Genomic DNA, 20,604 nt, shown 5'->3' with positions numbered 1-20,604 from the left:
CCAATCAAGTCTCTGAACCACAAGTTTCTGATGTTACCATGGAAACTGCATTCTTTCTTTAGGGTAAAATTTCAAATTGACTTTGTATCTCTTTTCACTTTTTCATCTTCCCATCAAATATATCCTTTTCTATTCTTTATCATGTGCTAAGCATTTGACCTTTAAACTTCAGTTATGAAATCATTGATCTTTATAATGGTTACCAAATGCAGTAATGGGGGCCAAGGACTCAGGCTGACTGCACAGAATGCAACATGACTTTAGTAAGAAGCCGAGGATGAAGATGAAGTGCCTTTCATTTTCCTACTTGGGGTGTCTGCATTTTCATACACCAAAATATGAGCTAATCACATCTCTTTATTCTGTTTAGCTTGATTTGCTTTGAATTCTACAATGATGTGAAATGTGCAGCTATAAAACCTTTTTATTAATTGGGTATGAATAAGTCAGGTATCGGTAGCTCATATCCGTAAAATACTCAGTAAGCTGAGACCTGGGGGAATGTGGTTAGAAGTCATCCTGAGCAGAAAAGTTTGTGAGGCTCAATTTCCAATTATCTAATAAAATTCCACTGTCCCATGTCTCAAGTGGTAGAGCACCAGCCGTGATCAAGTAACCTTAGCAAGAGCACAAGGCTCAGAGATCATCCAGTAATGAAATATAATGAAATATAACGAGAAAGCAATAAGAAAAGATAGTATAATAATACACCTAAATAGACTAACATCCACAAATATAGAGGTAAGAAAAAAAATTCTATGGGCCAGATAATATTTGGAATAAAAGTTTGAAATAATTTTCCAATTTATAAGAATGGTGATTTAGTTTGCTATCATTTATTGGTTTTTATGAATAAACAGTACAAGTAAATAATACACACCAAACACTTGTAAGATTTTTTCAATAAAATATGATAATTCCAATATTATCATGCTTTTTACCTCTACACTTACACATATATATGCTGAACATAATAAAATTTCTGAGTAGAAGAAAAAAGAAAATTGTTAGTCCCTGTATATCATTTGAAAAAACTGATCAATATTTTCAAAGTGTTATTCTATTAATATTTTATTTTGAATTATCAAGTACTAATAATAGTTTATGTACTTTTTAACTACTTACATTAAACATTCTTAATTTCAGACATTATATTTCTTATAATAAATTTACCTTGAAATAAATTTAGATGAAATGAAAAGTTAACTGATGTTTCACAGAATCCCAACATGTAATATTTGTATAGTTATTATTTTATTGAAGAGTTGCTTTCAACCTGAATTAATTTAAAAACTTAATATTTCTTGCTTCCTTCATTGACTACATTAGTTGGAACCTTAGCCAATAATTAAATGTAGCAATTCTTTATAAGTAGTGCATTTAATTGACTCGTTATTATTTAACAAATAAAAACCAGTACATAACCACTCATTCATTCACTCAACAAATACCTATACCCCAGGAAATTCTATTTTATTTTAACTTTCTTTGTCATTTTAATGCTCTGCCTGAAAGTTTCCTATTGTCATTTTATAAGTGTGTGAGAATTCATCTCAATCAATTCCCCAGTTTCACCTCTACCCTTCTATTTTCTCCATTAACTTTTACCAGATAAGAGAAATTCTTATAACACTCCTATTTCAATATTGACAGTTCAGTTCATACGTATATATTAATTACATTTTAAATTGGTCTCAATATTTTAAAAATCTCATAGTAACCCATACAGACTACTTTTAAAGTACATCATCTTGTAGGTAGTGACAATTTTCCACAAGAACTATACCACCTGTCAGTTCAAGTGTGCTGCCATATTTAAGGTCTCTCTCACTCCACTGAACTGTTGCATCTGGCTGGAGCATGAGTAGGGGTACAGGTCTTGACCTTGGAACACTGGTTGGATTAAAGGATTCAAGTGGATGATTGAAGTTGTGGCAGGATTTAAGTGAGGGCCAAACAATGTGGGAATAAATGCTGCAGATGGCAGGGGTTGAAGTGTTATGTGAGGAGGGTGAAAAGGGGCAGTGGTGACTAGATGCAAGGGATGACCTGCTAAGAAAGTGGGGTGTGCAGGGATAATGGTTGGAGTCAGGGTTGAAAATGAGAATGGAGTGAAATGTGGCTGTGAAAGTGGGTGGAGATGAGCTATTGGGAGGTGACTGCTGTGGGAACTTATGGAAGCAGAAAGAGCAAAATGCTGTAAGAAGGTGTGGTGGATGGTGGTGATGGATGTGTGCTGGTGGACTGGAACTGTCTGTACAGCTGAGGCAGGAGTGAAGGCAGCAGGCCCTGCAGCAGGCAAAACTCGAAGATGCTTTGACAAGAGCTGTTTCTGCATGTGCTGCTGTGCTTGTAGCTGTAGAAGCTTATATTTATCTATTTCATCGGGAGAAAAGGTTATGGGCTGCTGAATTAAAGGGGGAGAGAAAGATTTATGACACATGTCAAATTCACCTTCTACTTTGTCATGCCTCTGCATAGTTCTGTCATAGTAAGTGTTTATATTCCCCTCTGTGTGATTCATATGCATGCTTACATCCTGTATGTCTGGATTTATTTGGTCCTCTTTGGTCTCTGTTGAATCAGCTACAGCAGTATATCTGTTTGCTGGAAAAACACAAGAGAAATCAGTTGGTACTGTGTCACAGCTTTGAAGAAAAGATTGGACTTCACTAATTAAAGATTTTGATTGCTCTTTCGTGGTTGGGTTCCTTTTTCTGTTTCGCGACTGAGACTCATCTACTGTATTAATTATATCTGTAGAAAGACTGTTATCACAATCAGTGAAGTTCTTTTTCTTTGAGATTTTGGATTTCTCTCTCTCAGTAGTCCTTTGAATGATATCTCCTGTATCATTTCTTCTTTCATTTGACTGTTGTCTTCTTTCTAACAAAGGTAATGTGTGTCTGTTATAGCCTGGTGGTATTACCTGAACTGTGGGTTGGATTTGGGAATGAGCCTCTGATTCATCTATACAACTGTTTGAAGAGATCTCAACATTAGTTAATTGTTCCTGACCCTTCTTGGCTTGTATTCTTTCTAAAAGGCTTTTGGCTGTCAGAGGAGTCCTCTCTATAATGGGGTGCTGTGTGGTTTCTAAAGGACCACTAGAGCAGTTCCTTAGGAGGCAGCAGATAGTCTCTGAATTACACAACCTGCCCTTCACATTTCCTGGATCACAAATGTGGGAGTTGCTCAAAGACTCTTGACTTCCCTTGCTTTTATTTAAGCAATATATTCTCTGTCTTGAGTAAGAGCTCAGTCTGTGGTGCTGAGGTTCCTGGCAATTAAGTAGTTTTTCACTGTTTCTAGCACAAGATATCTGTGAGCTAGAATCACAGTGGCTGATTCTTAGAGATTTGGGCCCTGAAAATTGTTGAAGTGTATCCAGTTTATCTCTTTCTCTGCAGTGACAATATTTACGTTTTGAGTATTTTTTACGTTTAAATAAATTCCACAATTTACAGTTCCTATCTCTCTGAGTTTCAGACTTCAGGCAATTGCTGTCTGTTGTTTCATCAGCCAAGTACACACAATTACCCTCTCTGTGTTTTCTTTTGTGCCTTTCCAATGCAATGTGTTCCCTTTGACAGAAGCAGAACAAACTACTGCTGCCATTACTATTGGACACGTGACTTGAACAAGTGCTTCTCAAGCTAGAGATGCTTCTGGGAGAAGTGTTCACAGGGCTGGTGTATCCATTCCGAGGTGATTCTGAAGAACATCTCTTGTAACTTTGGTTTCCACATCCAGTAGTACTGCTACTCATGGACATGCTGTTATTCAAAACCACATTCAAATCCTTCCCATGGTCGCCATGAATTCCTGCTATATAAGCACCAGATTTCCATTTAAATTGTTTTTCATCCTCGAACTCTGAATGAGGACTACAGGAAATCAGTTTATGCTTTTTAGTCCTAGAGGTATGAGGAAAGGATAGACCCTCATCCACATTATTTAGAACTACTCTTCCAAAATGTTGCCAATGGGCCTTTGATGGTTCAGAATCAGAATTATTCTTCCTTTCTATACAATCCTTTAGAGCCATTTCAATGTAATCAGGCACTTCCAGAGTTTTGAATTCCAAATTATTTTCACTAAAATTTTGTTCATTCTTGTTTGGCTCAGAATTGTTGTAGCCCAAGTTGTATTTTCTCTGGATATTTTCCAAATCTGGATTAGGTTCCATCATCTTTGGTTTGAGAGATTGATTATCTTCTTGGATCAATTTTTGTGGATCTTTGATTAAACCTGAGACTTGACTCTCCCTTTTTCTCTTTATTTCCAAGACTTCTTTATCAGATTCTGGCTTGAAGTCATCTGAATTTTGGCCATCTTTTGTATTTCGAGAAAGCTTAAAATCAAAATATAGGGGGTTGCAGCCATAAGAGATACAGGGCTCTGTCTTGGTAAAGAGTAAAAGTTCTCTAGGCCATTGTAAAGTCGTGTGGCCATCCTTGCTCTGTACATGGAGAAAGGGCAATGGTTTGGATGTCACATCATGGGGACATTCTTTTAGAAGTCTTTGAACATTTTTGCTAATGCTTTCTGTCTCATCTAATGGTTTTTCTCTGCAATGAGCATTCAGGTGCACTGTATTCTTTTCTTTGCTTGGCCTTGGTGAGGGAAATTCATCCAGACAATTAAATGTCCTGGCACCACTATGCTTATAAATGTTTGATGCGGTAGTGGAAGCATGTGTCTGGCATGGGTGATTAAAGCAGTTTTCTGAAGAGTTCTTCAGTGTATTTATAGTTTCTTTCTGTCTATTGGAAGGAGTACACTGGATATCTGAAAGACAAAGTTGAGATTTAGAGAAAGAAGCATGAATGTCATCAGAATCTTCCAGTGCCTCATCACTGGATTCATTTCTGTCTTGCAGCATTTTAGAGCTTCTGGAGAAGATGTTTGAAACACTCTCCAGAAAGTTTGGAGACATGTTTATATTCTCTTCCTTGGAGAGATGTGTATCCTCATTAGCAAACCTGCAGCACTTGCATTTTCCCACAGTTTGTTTTACTTTATAGGTGGGTGACTTGTTGCAGTCATGGGTTTCTTCTGTGTTCTCACTGAAAACTGAGGCTGAAGATTCTAATTTAAGATGCACTTTTTTTGAAAATGAAAATGACACTCCAGCCCTGTGATTTACACTGCTGAGATCAGAAGATGTTTGTGCTACTCGATTTCCAAACAAATAATGCCTGTCTGATTGTAACTGGTGTCTATTTGGTGTGGCAAATCGCTGCTTATCAGAAGCACTTCTGGGGAGATTCTTTCCCTTAAGGAGTAGAGCGTTCTTCACACATGACACCTTTCTGCCATTCTTCACTGGGAAAATTCCCTGTTGGAGTTGCTTTTCTATGGCTATCCGGGGAGCTTTGTATGCTGGTCCATTTCCAGAAACACTGAAAAGGCAATAAAGATGTAAATGGTAAGACATTAGAACAGTATCCATATGTGAATATTGCGTAGCATTTTGGTGATGAGGTATTCTACTACTTAGGAGTAAACCACACCTTCTATAAAATTGTATGTTTATACAAATACAGTTGCTTTACCGTGCCAATTTTTAAGATGCATCATGTAAATTTACTAATTTGAAATCTGTCAAAAACAATAGCATATGTATGTATAAGATAGTGCTGTAAAGAAAAATTAAATATGTGGCTTACATCCCAATGCATGTCCTCCAGAACTGATGATTCCTTGAGAAATGCATATGACATGTTCCATACAAATTTTTCTAGTTGAAATAGCCACATTAAGAAACTTACTATGAGAACTTACTAACAAAGTATAAATATATGTCCGTAATTTTCTGTTATCTTCTAGGGCTGTATAATTTTTGGTTCTTCACTTTAAAAATTCTCTTCAGTTTAATTCCATTTGAAACAACATAGTTGTTCGTTAATGTCTTGTTACCACATCTCACACACACACACACACACACACACACACACACACGTATAGGAAATTTATTTATAAACCATCTCAACACTTTCAATGATTCTGATGAAAACTTTTTCTTTTGTTACTCGCTCAACAAAACATTTGTCAACATTTGCACATATATGTGCTTCAACTTTGCATGGTTTATGTTTTTGTGTGTGTGTGTGTGTGTGTGTGTGTGTGTGTGAACACAGAACACATGCTCCAGTCTTGGGGATTTAACTCACAGCCAGTGTATTGTACTCGAGCTTTTGCTTCTTTTCTCTTTGTATGTTTCTTTCTTTTTTTAATTTTAATTTTTATTGTAATTGTGATATACAAAGGACTGTCATTTACTTAAGACAGGTAATGAGTGTATATATATGAATAACACTCTACCACTTAAGCCACAGCTCTATTTATAGCTTTTTAGTGGTTTAATGGTACAAAAAACTCTCACAGACTTTTCTGTTTGGTTGTCTTCAAACTGCAAATCTCAGCTCTCAGCCTCCTGAGTAGCTAGGATTACCCCTGAGCCACTAGCACCAGGTAGAATTTTAAAGGCTTTAAAAGAACTTGCATCTTATTGAGTTTCATTAATAATTCAAACCCCAAAACAGAAAGGAACACATATTTAAAAGAGGAAACTATTTAGACTAAAATGATCTGTTCCTGTAATATTCTGGTATTAATCTTTTATTACAAAGCTAATTTTTGCTTTGACAAAGGCAAGATAGGTCATATTATTTATCTTATCTGATTCCATGTTTGCTTTTTTACTTTTTCCTTTTCTTGGGAACACATTTGCTTCTTTCTCATTTGCCTCCTATTTATTTTTACCCAAGCAATTGTTTCTTCAATATAAAGTATTAATATTTATAACTTAACAAGGTATAGCTTAATCCTCAAGGAGAGAAGAACTTCCTGATCCCCTGTATAAGAAGTTCTTGTTGTTGGCTGTAATTCTGATTCTGGCCAATTGACAAAACAAAACAAAATAATCAAACAACAACAAAACACTTCATTTGCCTTGTTTCAATTCCCTTACATGTAAAATATTTTAAATTAGCCTATTTAGGAAATGAATAGACTTATTCATTAGTATGATTTTGTAGTTTTTCATTTATATAAAACACATTTATCATTGTGTATAAATATTATACCTATTCTACATATTATTTTATATTTACCAGATTATACAACATAGTTATAGATCACTTTGATTCATTCTTTTTTTTTTTTTTTTTTTTGGCCAGTCCTGGGCCTTGGACTCAGGGCCTGAGACTGTCCCTGGCTTCTTCCCGCTCAAGGCTAGCACTCCGCCATTTGAGCCACAGCGCCGCTTCTGACCGTTTTCTGTATATGTAGTGCTGGGGAATCGAACCTAGGGCCTCGTGTATCCGAGGTAGGCACTCTTGCCACTAGGCTATATCCCCAGCCCTTGATTCATTCTTGCTAGTACTTTTCTTGCAGATTTTCAATTCAACTTTACTTTAGATCCACTTTCTTCTAATATGATTATTATTTCATTCATGACTGCATTTCTTGCTCTGAGGTTTATATGTAAATTATTGGCTTTCATGATTGTATCTTAGATATTATTAATCTCAGTATTACATTGTCTTTGGTCTTTTGCTTTAGTTCTAGGTGATATTTTTGTATGTGTTCATAGTAGAACTTCAACTCAGGGGTCTGGACATTGTCTCTTAGATATTTGTTCAAAGTTGGCACTCTGCTTCTTGAGCCACAACTTCATATTTGGATTTTATTTTTCTTTTCTTTAGTTCGAGATGTGCTTCACAGACTTTCATGCCCAAGCTGGCTTCAAACCAAGGTCCTCAGATTTCAGCCTCCTGAGTAGGTAGTATTACAGGCATGAACCATTGGTGCTTAGCATATTTCTTGTATTTAATTTCTATTTTAATGAGTACTTTTTACAATATTGCAGTCTGTTGTTTACTATGCCCATATGGTTTTCAACTAATAAACAATAATTTTAGCCACCACTTAATTTTTGTCTCTTCTCATGAATTAATGGTTTTAGTGTTAGAATTAAACTATCCCCTTGAATTTGTAGAATACAGTATATAAAAAGTTTCTAAAACAGTATTTTTATGTCTTACAGTAACCATTTTATTGTGAAATTTACCTTATTTTTTATATTAATCTTCCTTTTTAAAAATAGATTCTTCATGCTTTCTAGAAAGGAGATTATAGGCTCACTTAAAATGAGAAATAGAAAAGAATATTTCATGAATGGTTTATAGAATAAAATTTTCCACATAAAAATATTAAGGGTACTGAAATCAATTACAGTGATATCTGGGGTAAAACCATGGGAAAGAAGTTAAAAACAAAGGGGGGGGGTACAGTTTCACATGGCATGTTGAAAATACCATATTGTATATACATGTATTGGAACTAGGGAAGGGAAAAAGAATACCAAAATCGAGAGACAAAGGATAAAAAGACAAACCAATGCAACAGCAATACTTAAAACACCATATGGTGTAAACCAACTGTACAACTCATCGCAGGAGAGGGAAATGGGGAGGGGGAAGGGAAGGAAAAATGAGGTAGGAGGTAACAAGTTGGATAAGAAACGTACTCACTGACTTATGTATGAAATTGTAACCCCTCAGTACTTCACTTTGACAATAAAGAAAAAATATTAGTGGTGTAGAGGTTTACAGAAACGTCATTGGTCTTGTTAACGTTATTGCAACCAAGGGAAATAGGAAGATAAAAGCTCAGAAATAGCTACAGCCTAAAATTTTGCCACATTGATGGCCACACTTTGGATTAATTAAGCAAGACTAGTCTTCTCAAGTTCTTGTTCAAAACTCCACTCAATCTGTTGGTATTAGTGCTGTACTCAGTAGAAATTATTCCAACACTAGCCTGTAAATATTACTATTTTCCTTCTGCATTCCATTATCATTCAAATATTTGAACATCTCTAGGATAGATTTGAAATATAAATTTTCCTCAGTACTGCACAATCTCATGGCTCTGTTTTATGTATTTTATTATTCTTACTTTTAACAATATGACTTTCCTTTACTATAGTTTTTTTATATCACCATAATGTGAGAGTTTCTTCCTTTGACATTCGTTTGAACATTTTCAAACCTCTTTGCTCCTTTTGTTTTGGTCATATACTTTGCTCTTTTTCAAAGAAGTGTATATATACATATATATGCATATATGTGTGTATATGCATATTATATATATAAACTATATATATTTAAGTAATTATACAATTATATCTGAGTTCCATGGTAAATGCACTGAATATTTGACTGAGACAGCTTTGCTGGAACAAGCAAGCTTATTTTTATTAAGGCTATTGGATTTGTTAAACAAGCAGACAAATCTGTCTTGGCCTAAGATGAACTACCGTGAAGAGGTCTTCATCTGGTAGGTAGTGCCCTACTTCTTATGATGGGACTTTTCATATCTCATGCAGGAATTGATATCATCATTCAAAATGTTTCCTTATGCTTAATCAGCATAGGATTTTCTTCTTTCTTTTCCCAGTTCCAAGTTTCATTTTGACAGGAACTCTATGACACATTGCTTCCATGTTTGAATAACATATGGCAAGCTTGTTGCCTGTGAAAAGATCTGTATTCAATGTGTTCCTGGCTTCCACAGTTGCATGGGGACTCAGCATGCACTGCTGGCCTAACCTCAAATCTGGGTGCATGTTATATCTTCATTTTTCCTTGATACTAAACTTATCTTTTGATTTTAATATGGTTATGTATATTCATAAGTTAATTAAATTATCTTGAGTTATAAATACATGAGAGGATGCTAGTTAAATACTATCTTCACCCCAAATTGATCCCCAAACTAAAATTTCTTTAATGTCACGTTTGAAGTATTATAGATGGTGGTTATATAATTGAACTATTCCTCTTATTGCATTGTTTTCTTTTTTCATTTAAACAACCAGGATTTTAAATTCTGGCAGTGAGTTATAAATTTCACAATTCACCAGGTTGCTGTCAACCACATTAATTACCTACATTAGTGTTATACATTATGATTCATGTGAGCACAAATCACAACCTGGAAATTTAATTGCATTCCAGGTAACAACTTTGAAATGTTCAGTGGCTCTAAGCTTTTTTAAAAGTGCTATTTTTCTGCTACAAGAATGTATTAGTATAATGCTTGTTATATTATAATTATCAGTTTAAATGGCACTGTGTGGTAAATTTAACTAAAACTAATTGCATCTTGTTTGTCAGCCAGACATTGATAGTGTCATATATTCTAGATTCAGACATGTACAAGGGAATGAACTGAAAACTTATTTCCTCCAAGTACATTCACTGCTTCTTTTATGGCATTAAAATTATCATAATAAAATTTAGATTATGGAGGAATTAAGCAAGTTTTAGAAAATAAGTGGATAGAACAAATGAAGATATGCAATATTATTGCATTAATTATTTCACTAGAGGGTACATTAACAATTCTGGGAAGGAGAAATCAAATGGAAAAGGGAAATCATTTATATATATTAACTATTAAAATATTTTTCCCTTGCTGTACACAATTGTAATCTCAGAATTTGGGGGGTGGGCAGGAGAAGCCAGGGAGGAGCTGACCCTGGTTCATGACAGCTCAAGGTCAATTTGGGCTGTAAAATAAGACTATCTGAAAAAACAAAAGAAAGAAAGAAAAAAAAAGAACCAGCCCTAGATAAATGTGCTAATTCTCACCATTCAGACCGCTGTCTTAGCTCAGCCAGTTGATGAAGTCGCTTAAGTGCTTTTTCTTGTTTCTTTTCATCTTTCCATGACTTGGAAGCTACATTTCGAGCAAATTCTCGTTGCTTTAATTCTTTTAGTCTCTGAAGAAAAGAGAAAAACAGTCAAGGAAACAGAAATGAGTAAGTAATACAGTCTTTCTACTCACACAGCTATTTATTAAAACTTGCCCTGAGAGCTGAGGTGACTTTCAGACTAGGGAGAGTAAAGGCATCCATATGGATACTATTCTCTCCTCTGTAACAAATTTAGTAGATAAAGATATTTGCCAACCAATGTTCTTTCTCAAAGATTGTTACAGTGGTGGTAGGAATGTATGACAAGGCTCAACTGTGGTACTTGCTGGGCTCACACTAGCTGTATTTACTGAATAATCTGGGGTACCTAGAAAAATGAAAATTTGCACAAATATGTGAATATTATACCTACCACAAGTGTGGTATATATGAAGTGAGAGAAGGTTGCAGGCTACGCTTGCTCCATCAACTATTCCAGTTTATAACCTATAAATAATGCTCATTAGAGTAAGGCATAGTAGTGCATACCTTTAATCCCAGAAACGTTGGTGGCAGATACATAAAGGATCATTGCCCCAGGTTGGCCCATGAAAAATTATAATATTATATCTAAAATAACAGCAAAAAAGGAAGACAGAGCATGGCTCATGGGGTATAAGCCTGTCTAGGAAGGAAGATGTTCTAAGTTCAAATCCTAATACTGTGAAGGAAAATGCTTATTTAATATGGTGGAAAAATTTTTCTGCTATTATGAACAATTTAGTTCACCACGTAAAATGTGATTTTGAATTGAACTTTCAGGTGTAGATACATATCAAATATAGACCAGGATTTTTTAACAAATAAGTCATGAATTTCAAGTAGGCATAGAGGCTTGGTTTTGCTGTATGTAACTTAAAAATCCTCCTTTTCTCTTAGAGCAGTTGACTAACACAGGCTCTATGCTACTCATCGTCTGTTTATGTTTCTTCTTGGGAACTTGCCACTAAGTCCTTTAGTGATACTGAATGACTTCAGGGTCAGGCACAATTCTACAAGCCTCTTGACTATTGGGATTTTATCCTGAGTGGGAAATATAGTTGAAAATTCACTTCTGTTAGCCCCCATAAAAAAAGTGCTTCTAGGGCTGGGAATGTGGCTTAGTGGTAGAGTGCCTGCCTAGCATGCACAAAGACCTGGCTTCAATTCCTCAGCACCATCTAAACAGAAAAAGCCAGAAGTGGTACTGTGGCTCAAGAGGTAGAGTGCTAGCCTTGAGCCAAAAGAAGCCAGGGACAGTGCTCAGGCCCTGAGTCCAAGTCCCAAGACTGTCAAAAACAATAAAATTTTTAAAAAGTGATTCTAAAACAGTCCAAAATCTGTATGAATTTAAATCACACTTATTTCCTAAATTAGGAATCAAGGATATTTCCAAAATTTGGGAACACTACAAGACAAACTCCCCTCCCCCCTCCTGCAGTGAAGTCAGTCTTTAATGATCATTAGCTTCTTTCTAGAAAAGGAATCTGATCATGGGATATGGTGGTCAGATAACTTCATCTATGATGTGACTCCCCAAAGAAGGACATGGAGGTAGACCAGTATTTTGAGCACAAAGAAAGAGAATGTCATGTTGTACAACTTCAGTAGCTGAATGGACTGTAGTGGAGCTAAGTATTTTTTGAAAAATTGAATTTTCACCTCTTTCTAAAAAAAGAAAAAAATTAAGACTGAAAATATTTCCAATAATTATCAGAAAAGAAATAAGGATCAGTAGTTGTTAAGAGATGATAGCAGAAGATCAGAACATGAAAGAATAGATAGCCTTCATCAGAAGCTAGAAAGAAAGGCTGAGCAAACCCCTGTTGCTGCACAGCCTCCTACCCATACTTCTTCAGGCCCAACTTTCCTTGATTATCTAGATTTTGAAGGGAAGGCTTGCTTCACTAGCAAAATCTCTTTGGAAATTCTCCAACATAATTTTAAGAGCACATATGAAATTCAGTTTAATCGTGCCAAAGTAAAAAGATGCCTGTTCTTGATGAGGAGAGGGTTATTTTTCATGTGTTACTTATAGATGTAAAAATATACTTCATCGTACTTATTAATTTGATACAGCCAACATAGAAAATTGGCATAATCTAGGAGAGAAAATTGATTCATTTATTTACAATAATGGACACTTGGTTCCTCTTAATTAGAATCTTGTTTGAAATTATGGAGTCCATTCTTTTCTTCCATTAGTCTTCTAGGTTTCAGAATCATTCTTCTTTTTCAGGATAATAGAGAGCATCATGTGCTCAATCACATTGACCCAACAACAAATGCTGTTAATTTCAATTCTGAAGTACAGCAATGTACAAAGCAATTGTTTTTCTTCCAAACAAGAAAAAGCAGTTACTTTTACACGATAATATTGAGTTCCTCAATTCTAAGAAGTTAAAAAAACAACAACCTCTTTTATTAATTAATTTATTTCTTGTCAAAGTGATGTCCAGAGGGGTTAGAGTTTCATATGTAAGTTAGTGAGTATATTTCTCATTAAACTTGCTACCTCCTCCCTTATTTTTCTCCCACCTTCCTCCCTCCCCATTTTTCTCCCCCACCCAAATTGTACAGTTGGTTTACAACTTATAGTTTTGTAAGTATTGCTTTTACATTGGTTTGCCTTTACAAGCTTTTAAATGTGTTGTCTTGAGGAATTTGGCAAAGTTAAAATGTTGTGAAGAAACACAGGAAACTGACTGAAGAGATTTTCTTTAAAGCTATCTAACCAGATTTGGCTCTGCTGGTCCTGTTACTCAGGTTCACACAGAGAAAAATTCCTTTGAGATCTGCTTTGTCTTTTCAGTGTACAAATCAATGCATGTATATAAGAAAGCTACTCTGGGCCAAGAAAATAACCATCTAAGAGAATTAAAGGAAACAGATGTTAACATCCATATTAAGGTCAAAACTAATGCCTGTTCTAAAAACAAATTGGGGAAATGTATAAGATACTGAGAGGATAATTCAGGAGGATTCTTTAATGTATAACATGGGCGGTTTATTGGTATTACTTTGGACTTGCCTAAAAAATCATAAAAGCAAGAAATCAAAAGAGAAAATAACTAATTGATAGTAACTAACTTCAGTCACAGATAATAGAAGTGAAAAAGAAACAAAACCCTCTAAGACAATATAAAAATACCGTGAATTGTCTTTTCAGTTTTGAAAGAAAAGAAATCACTGTTAAAATGAAATTCTAACAAAGTGAAAAATATTTCCAAGCTGGAGGTGAAATAGAGATGCATTTAGAGATGCAAAAGTTGAATGCATTTGTCACCTGTAGACATGCACGAGAAATATTAAAGCCAATGCAGTGATTTGTGCCTGTAATTCTAACTATTCAAGAGGTTGAGATGGGGAGGACCATAATTTGAGGCCAATTTGGACAAAATGTTGGTGAGATCCAATAGCTTTTAAAATGGCACATACCTGTCCTTCCAGCTAGAGCAAAAAGAATGAAATAGGAGGACTTGCAGTCTGGCAGTGGGTTCAGGCAAAAAAATGATGCCCTGTTTCAAAAATATCAAATGCAAAACTGGGCCTCATGGCTCAGTCCTATGATGCTGGATGCTTGGGAATGGAAGTCAGGCAATTGCAATTCAAAGTCAGTTTGGGAAACAAAAAAGTTTGCAAGTCTTCATCTTGCCCAATGGCGGGCAGGGTGACATATATATGTCACCCCAAAACACTTGCAAACACAAACTGGAGGACCATAGTCCTGGCTGTCCTGGGCATAATACAAGATTTCATCTCAAAAATGAAGATGAAAATAACCAACCCAAAGAAGGGCTGGTTGCATGGCTCAGTGATAAAGTGCTTTCTCAACAAACAAGAAGTCCTAAGTTCAAACCCCAGAACCACCAAAAGAAAAGAAAAAAATGTTAGTGAATATCATCAGAAAAAAGGGAAAGAACTGAACTTCATTGATTCACTTGTTATTTTATACAAATTAATTATATGGAGGGATATTCAGCAAATGCAAATTCTTTTTTACAGAAGTGTGAATAATAGAATTTTTTATACATTGCAAACTTAAAAAAGAAAAAGAACAACAGAAATATACATTCACACAAAAGAATTAAAAACAGAAGATCTAATAGCTACAGGATAAATAAATATACTTATTAATACTTCAATACATTAATATTGCTTAGAATCACTGTATATATGGATAATATATAATATATGACAATATATTAATGATTTTTATATAGATAGATAGGGAGAGAGAGAGAGAGAGAGAGAGAGAGAGAGAGAATTAAGGTTGTCTTTTTTCTGTCGAGCCCTAATTATGAAGTATTTGGTTAACTCACTTTATAGCTGTTTTGTTTTTTATCTATTCAAGTACATTTCTTAATAATTTTTAAACAACATTCTTGTTTATAGATACCACCTTATGATTAATTCTGACCTTAATACCTCTGCTTTCCTTCCATGTCTGTCTGATAGAAGTGCTTTCTTCCAGTATTTTTCCCTATAACTGACATAGTTCGTCATTGTATTGTATTTAGTAAAATGATCTTAGGTATATGCTGTGAGAGGTTTCGTTCTTGACCTGCCTGATTTTAGTCATCTGTAGGCTGTGTGCAGACATTACTTAAATGGGTTAATACAATGTTATTTTTCTCAACACTCTTGTCCCTTCATGATTAGCACACAAGTTTTCATTTGCATTGGGGTAGTTTGTCTTTCTGAAGAAAGACAGAAGAAGCAAGTATTCTAGGTTTTTATTCATCTTGTTGCATTTTAGATTTTAGTCTGAAAATCTAAGGTTATCTGTTATCAGATTTCTATAAGAATGAATCTTTCTTTTATTGAATAGTTGTGTGTGTTTGATGAAAGCATTTGTAATTTCGCCACATCTAAAATCATTTTAGTACTGACTAAAATTATAAAACTTAGGTGAAAATGTGATATAATCCCTATTTTTCTCTCATATAAATCTTATTTGAATTTTTCCTTTTGGTATTTGTGCTGTCCAAAATGAATCTTTTTCTTATCTTTATATATTAAGCTTGAAATATCTTTGAACTGGAATTTCAATTGTTCTTACCAAGGGAAATCAATGGGAAATATTCTATATCAAACCACCCCAAAAGACTGCATATTTGCAAGCTGTGAAGATCAGCACAGGTATTATCACATTATGTTTTCTAGTTTTGCCATTAGTTTTTTTCATTAATCATCTACATTTCTTTATCTAATTGCATTGAACTACAAAAGAATAAGTTAAAAACTAAAAATTAATCAGCATAGAAAAATCATCCACATATCCATTTATTTAGATTTGATCTCACAGTTATTGGGTATGATTTGCCAAACTTAAAATTGTGTCAGTTTCAGATGTTAACCTGAAGATGTGGTTAAAGAAATAAATATTTGGTATATCTTACACAGAATATTGGGATGTGAAGGAGAATATTTATCTAGATGGTTAGTTTATGTTCTTGCATTTTAAAAATGGGAATTCAAGGAGAAACAGGTAGACTTCCCAGATCCTCAGCATAGATCCCTGGCATGGTCTTTCCCTAGATCAAAAGCAATGCAATAAAGGATTGACGAAGGGGTCAAGTTAAAGGATAAAAAGTTTATCTTCATATAATGTCTCCAGCTTTCACAATAAATTTAATTCATTCCAAACAGCAAGTGAAATAAGGCTTTATAGAGAGATATTTGCCAAAATTCATTTTTGAAATATCTAGAATTTAATTTTCTTCTTGGATTCATTTTAAAAGCACAGACTAAGCAATCTTTATTTCCCTACCTGCCAGCAAGAATGCTTGGCTCACACCATTGCAAGTGGAATTCAGCTGTGAATAAATAAATGAAGAAGCAAATTGATCAGGTCAGTAATGCTCTATGTGTTTGGAATAGCAATATTTTCAATATTATTGCTTACCAGTCCCAACATGCGTGTGAACACCTGCTCACTCCTGGGACCACTGTCTGTTCAACTTCACTGAGGCAGAATGCAATGGGAAATGAATCTACTCAAGTGAATGAATTTCTTCTGCTTCCTTTCTTAAACCAAGTAACTCCTGTCTCTGTCTTTACCATCGATATGTCCCAGAGTAATTTATAGACATTAATGTTTTTCTTCATTATAGTGCAAAACCATATGATAAAGGTTCAAATTTATTAACCTCATTTTAGAGATGAAGAACAGAGCATATAGAAAACTGAATGGCTTGATTCACTTCAAATAAGGGATTGAAAATCATCAAAAGAACCTGTGACTAGGAAATGGAATATTGAATCTTCTTCCCATTAAAAGAAAAATGTATTTGAAATTACACAGAATCTCTCACATATTAATAATAGCTGCATCTGTGACAGTAGAAGTCTAGCCCATTCTGAAATATTGCTCATTGTTTGGAAAGTTCTTCCCAAAATGATTTGGAAAACAGTCATAGATTATTCATGATAATTTAGAACCATGGAGGGTATAGTTAGAAAAGTATAATCAAGGTATATGTAAATTTAAGTTAAATAAAACAATTCTCAATATTTCCTGGAAGATTTTTCTATGTTAAAACGGGACTTGCCTTATTTTCCGCTATTTTCCATGCCATTATTTCTTATATGACTTGGTAGAAATAGAAACTCATCGTGAAATGGACGAAAAATGTTCCCGTATCCGAAGACCCAATTTGAATTGCTGACTATGACAAGGGCCCTGTCATTTCTGGATTGGGGCATCTGGGCTTATTGCCTCTGATTGTCTCTCTGTGAGAACCAATCATGCCACAAGCAACCTTAGCACTGGTGGGTAGAAATGTCTCTGGGGCTGTACACTTCGTCTCAGTACTCTTCCTCAGAAGAGCTAAATTACACACATTACAACAAGACCTGAAGGAAGTGCTGGAATAGGAATTGCTGAACTCTAAATCTGATTGCTGAGGTCAGCTAGCTGGGCTTGAACAATCTATGTCCTTATAGAAAGTTCTTGTCAGGTTTTCTTTTTGGAGCCACTAGAGACCTAGGCAGGTTTAAAGATACTCAAGTGTTAGCTTGGGCATGTTTCTAGATTCTAGGACAAGCAGAAACACATGATTGATGTAAAAAACATCTTTTTTATTCCTCCCCTTCTTTCTTACTTTCTTTCTTGCTTGCCTGCCTGCCTGCCTGCCTGCCTGCCTGCCCAACTACCTGCCTGCTGTCTTTTTTTTTCTTCTCTTGCTCTTCCTCCTCTTGGTCTTGGTGGTACTGGTATTTGAACTCAAGATCTTGCCTCTTTGAGCCAAACCTCCAGCAACAAAGAATTGCTTTGGTAATCTGATGCAGTAGCTTACCTGCCTCAGGATATAGCATGCCCTCAGGTGCTTAGTGTCTGCTTCAGGAAAGTCATACAATTTTTTCCCCAAAGCCCAGAATTCTCCAAGAGGTTCCCCACTGGCAAGCAGAGTAATAATGCTAGTATGCCATTACTCTGAGACATTACACAGATCTTCCCATCCTCTAGATATTACAGTCACGATCCAGGTCAGCTGTGGTACAAAGTGAGGATCATGTTTTGTTTTAATGTAATGTGTTTTGTTATTGTTCTGGTTGTTGTTTCTTTAAGTCTGACATATATATAGATAAACTGTGTGTTGTTTGACAACATCCAGAATTTTGCAAGGAACAAATGAAAATTCAGTAATACATGATTTTAATTTTGAACAAATGTTTTATTAGATTAATACAAAAAATAAAGCTTCAAAAATAATTTGGCAACCCATCTCAGTCTAGATGATGGAGAATAAGTTCAATGAGGGAAATAAAGATTCTAATAAAAATAGAAAATAATCCACTTTTCCTTTTTTAATGGGATTAAAAATACTATTATTTCCTTGGAGAACTGGAAAGGTTTGAAATACTTCATACTTTCTCCATATATACCTAGTATGTATAATCTATGTTATGAATTCTTTTTCACTTATTCTATGAAAGTATGTTACTCTACAGAATGTACAGATAAGACATGTATGGATGAAATTTATGTACAGATAAAATGTTCAAATCTGTCTTAGAAGATCCTTCCAAGCACCACAAGAAAGAATGGTTGGCAATATAAAGGGGATTTTTCTGTATAATGTTCATTCCTATGTATCTCTAGTGCTTCCAGTTATAAGTAAACAAAGACTAAGGGCTTGTTTTTAGCTAACATGATACAAGTCACATTCCTTGGGGTGACATTTAAGAAATACTTCCTCAGTAATTCAATAATTGCAGTAGGAATATAGTGTGAATCCTACAGTAGATTTGGGCCCTCTAGGAGGACTGTGTGTGGCCTACCTCTAGGCCATCTTTATCAGGGAGGCTATTGTCTGTCCTGCAGCCAGCTGTGTGATTCCATGAGGATGTCCTCCCTAGTTCATTCAGCAAGAGCACTTGACCTGCTACACTCTGACCCAGGTACCCAACTGTTTCTTTAAGAGCAATTTCTTGTATTTCAGTGTCTTGTACAACCTAATACTATATTGATTTTTAAGAGTTCTTTCAATTTCTTCTTCATCCTCCCACTCTTTTTTAAACTCTACTTTGGGGTCAGCAATGCCTGCTGAGAGTCATGCAGGAAGTATTACTGGAACCTTCCTGCAAACAAAGACTCCTGAGAACAGAGAGGGGTTGAGATTTCCTCAAACTGCTACCTAAACTCTGTCATGCCTTTTAGGGGGAAAATCCTATTCAAATATGGGCAATGATAGAAATATGAAATTAATACAATTAGATTCCAGCAGAAAATCGAATTTGGAGTGTGTTGCTGTTAAACAATAAAGAGTGACGATGTTTCTCAGATAAAGGTAGTATCACATTGGGCTATACGTATCAAGAACTTCAATGGATTAATCAAATCAAGTTTATTTTGTTCCTAATGAAGACTATATTCAGACATTGCATGGTAACTATACTTATTTCACAGATCAGTCTTCTTGTTGTCAGTTTCCTCCAACTGAAACACGTGGCTTTTTTCTTTTCTCAAGGTCACAGTAGACCTGAGAAATGTCAGTCATCAAAACTGCATTCTATGTAGGAAGAAAGATAAAAGGGCTAAAGGCACAGCAGACTCTGTCCTTTTTAATCTTAAAAATAAGAGCTCCTTGCACTCTGAATGAAGGAGACTTCCACTCTCATGCCATTGCTAAAGGATATCACACGTCACTGACATTTAAGTAAGGAGAATGAGAAATTCCTGTTTTCAGTGTGGTATCTAGCTATCCCAAGCAATCAGTCCAGCTTTTATCAATAAGGAAATGGGGTAGAATGAACACAGAGTAAAGGACAGCAGATCTGCCCAACCAAAATTGTTAAGTGTTGCTAAAAGGAATGGTGGAAGCTAGTGTACAAGTAACCCCAATGTTTCAGTTTTATAATCCCTAAGATCTAGGTCATAGAGCTGCAAAACAGAATATGGAAGTTTTCACTCATTTTTATTAGCATAAAAAATTTACAGATAGGTTTCATTGTAACATTTACAATAACTACGTAATAGAATTTGGTCAAATTTACAAATTTTCCTTTCCTCCTTTTTAAGGTTTTAATGAGTTTGTATTATTTCAATAAGGAAAATTTAGTTCACACTGCTGATTAGAGGTTTTGATTACCTAGGTGAAATCATGTATTATTTAATAATATTGTATTAGAAATAGAAGTCAGCAAACTAACGTCCATGGGTCCAATCTGGACTGGAACTTCTATTTGTTAATAAAGTATTATTGAAACACAAACTGTTCCCATCTGTTTATATACTTCAAATCACAGAGATGAGTCCTTACAATAAACTGTACAATCCTCAAAGCCACATGTATTTGTTACCTGATTATTTTCAGAATTTTCCAGCATCAGATAACTGCCTTGTTCTTGTT

The 20,604-nt window shown here is 35.0% G+C and overlaps 1 protein-coding gene across 1 annotated transcript in view; it reads right to left on the bottom strand.

The window, feature by feature from the left end:
* Positions 1–1,792: 1,792 nt before the first annotated feature.
* The window catches only part of Znf804b (zinc finger protein 804B), a 444,903-nt gene continuing 426,091 nt past the window's right edge, over positions 1,793–20,604 (bottom strand). Inside the window, exons 3-4 of the mRNA XM_048339968.1 lie at positions 10,665–10,795; positions 1,793–5,405 (exon numbers count right to left, since the gene is read on the bottom strand). Of these exons, the coding sequence (XP_048195925.1) occupies positions 1,793–5,405; positions 10,665–10,795 (3,744 nt within the window). The remainder of the gene's footprint in view (positions 5,406–10,664; positions 10,796–20,604) is intronic.

This window comes from Perognathus longimembris, chromosome 2, assembly GCF_023159225.1.
Source record: "Perognathus longimembris pacificus isolate PPM17 chromosome 2, ASM2315922v1, whole genome shotgun sequence".
Classification (NCBI taxonomy): domain Eukaryota; kingdom Metazoa; phylum Chordata; class Mammalia; order Rodentia; family Heteromyidae; genus Perognathus; species Perognathus longimembris.
This window is presented reverse-complemented; position numbering and strand designations above follow the sequence as displayed.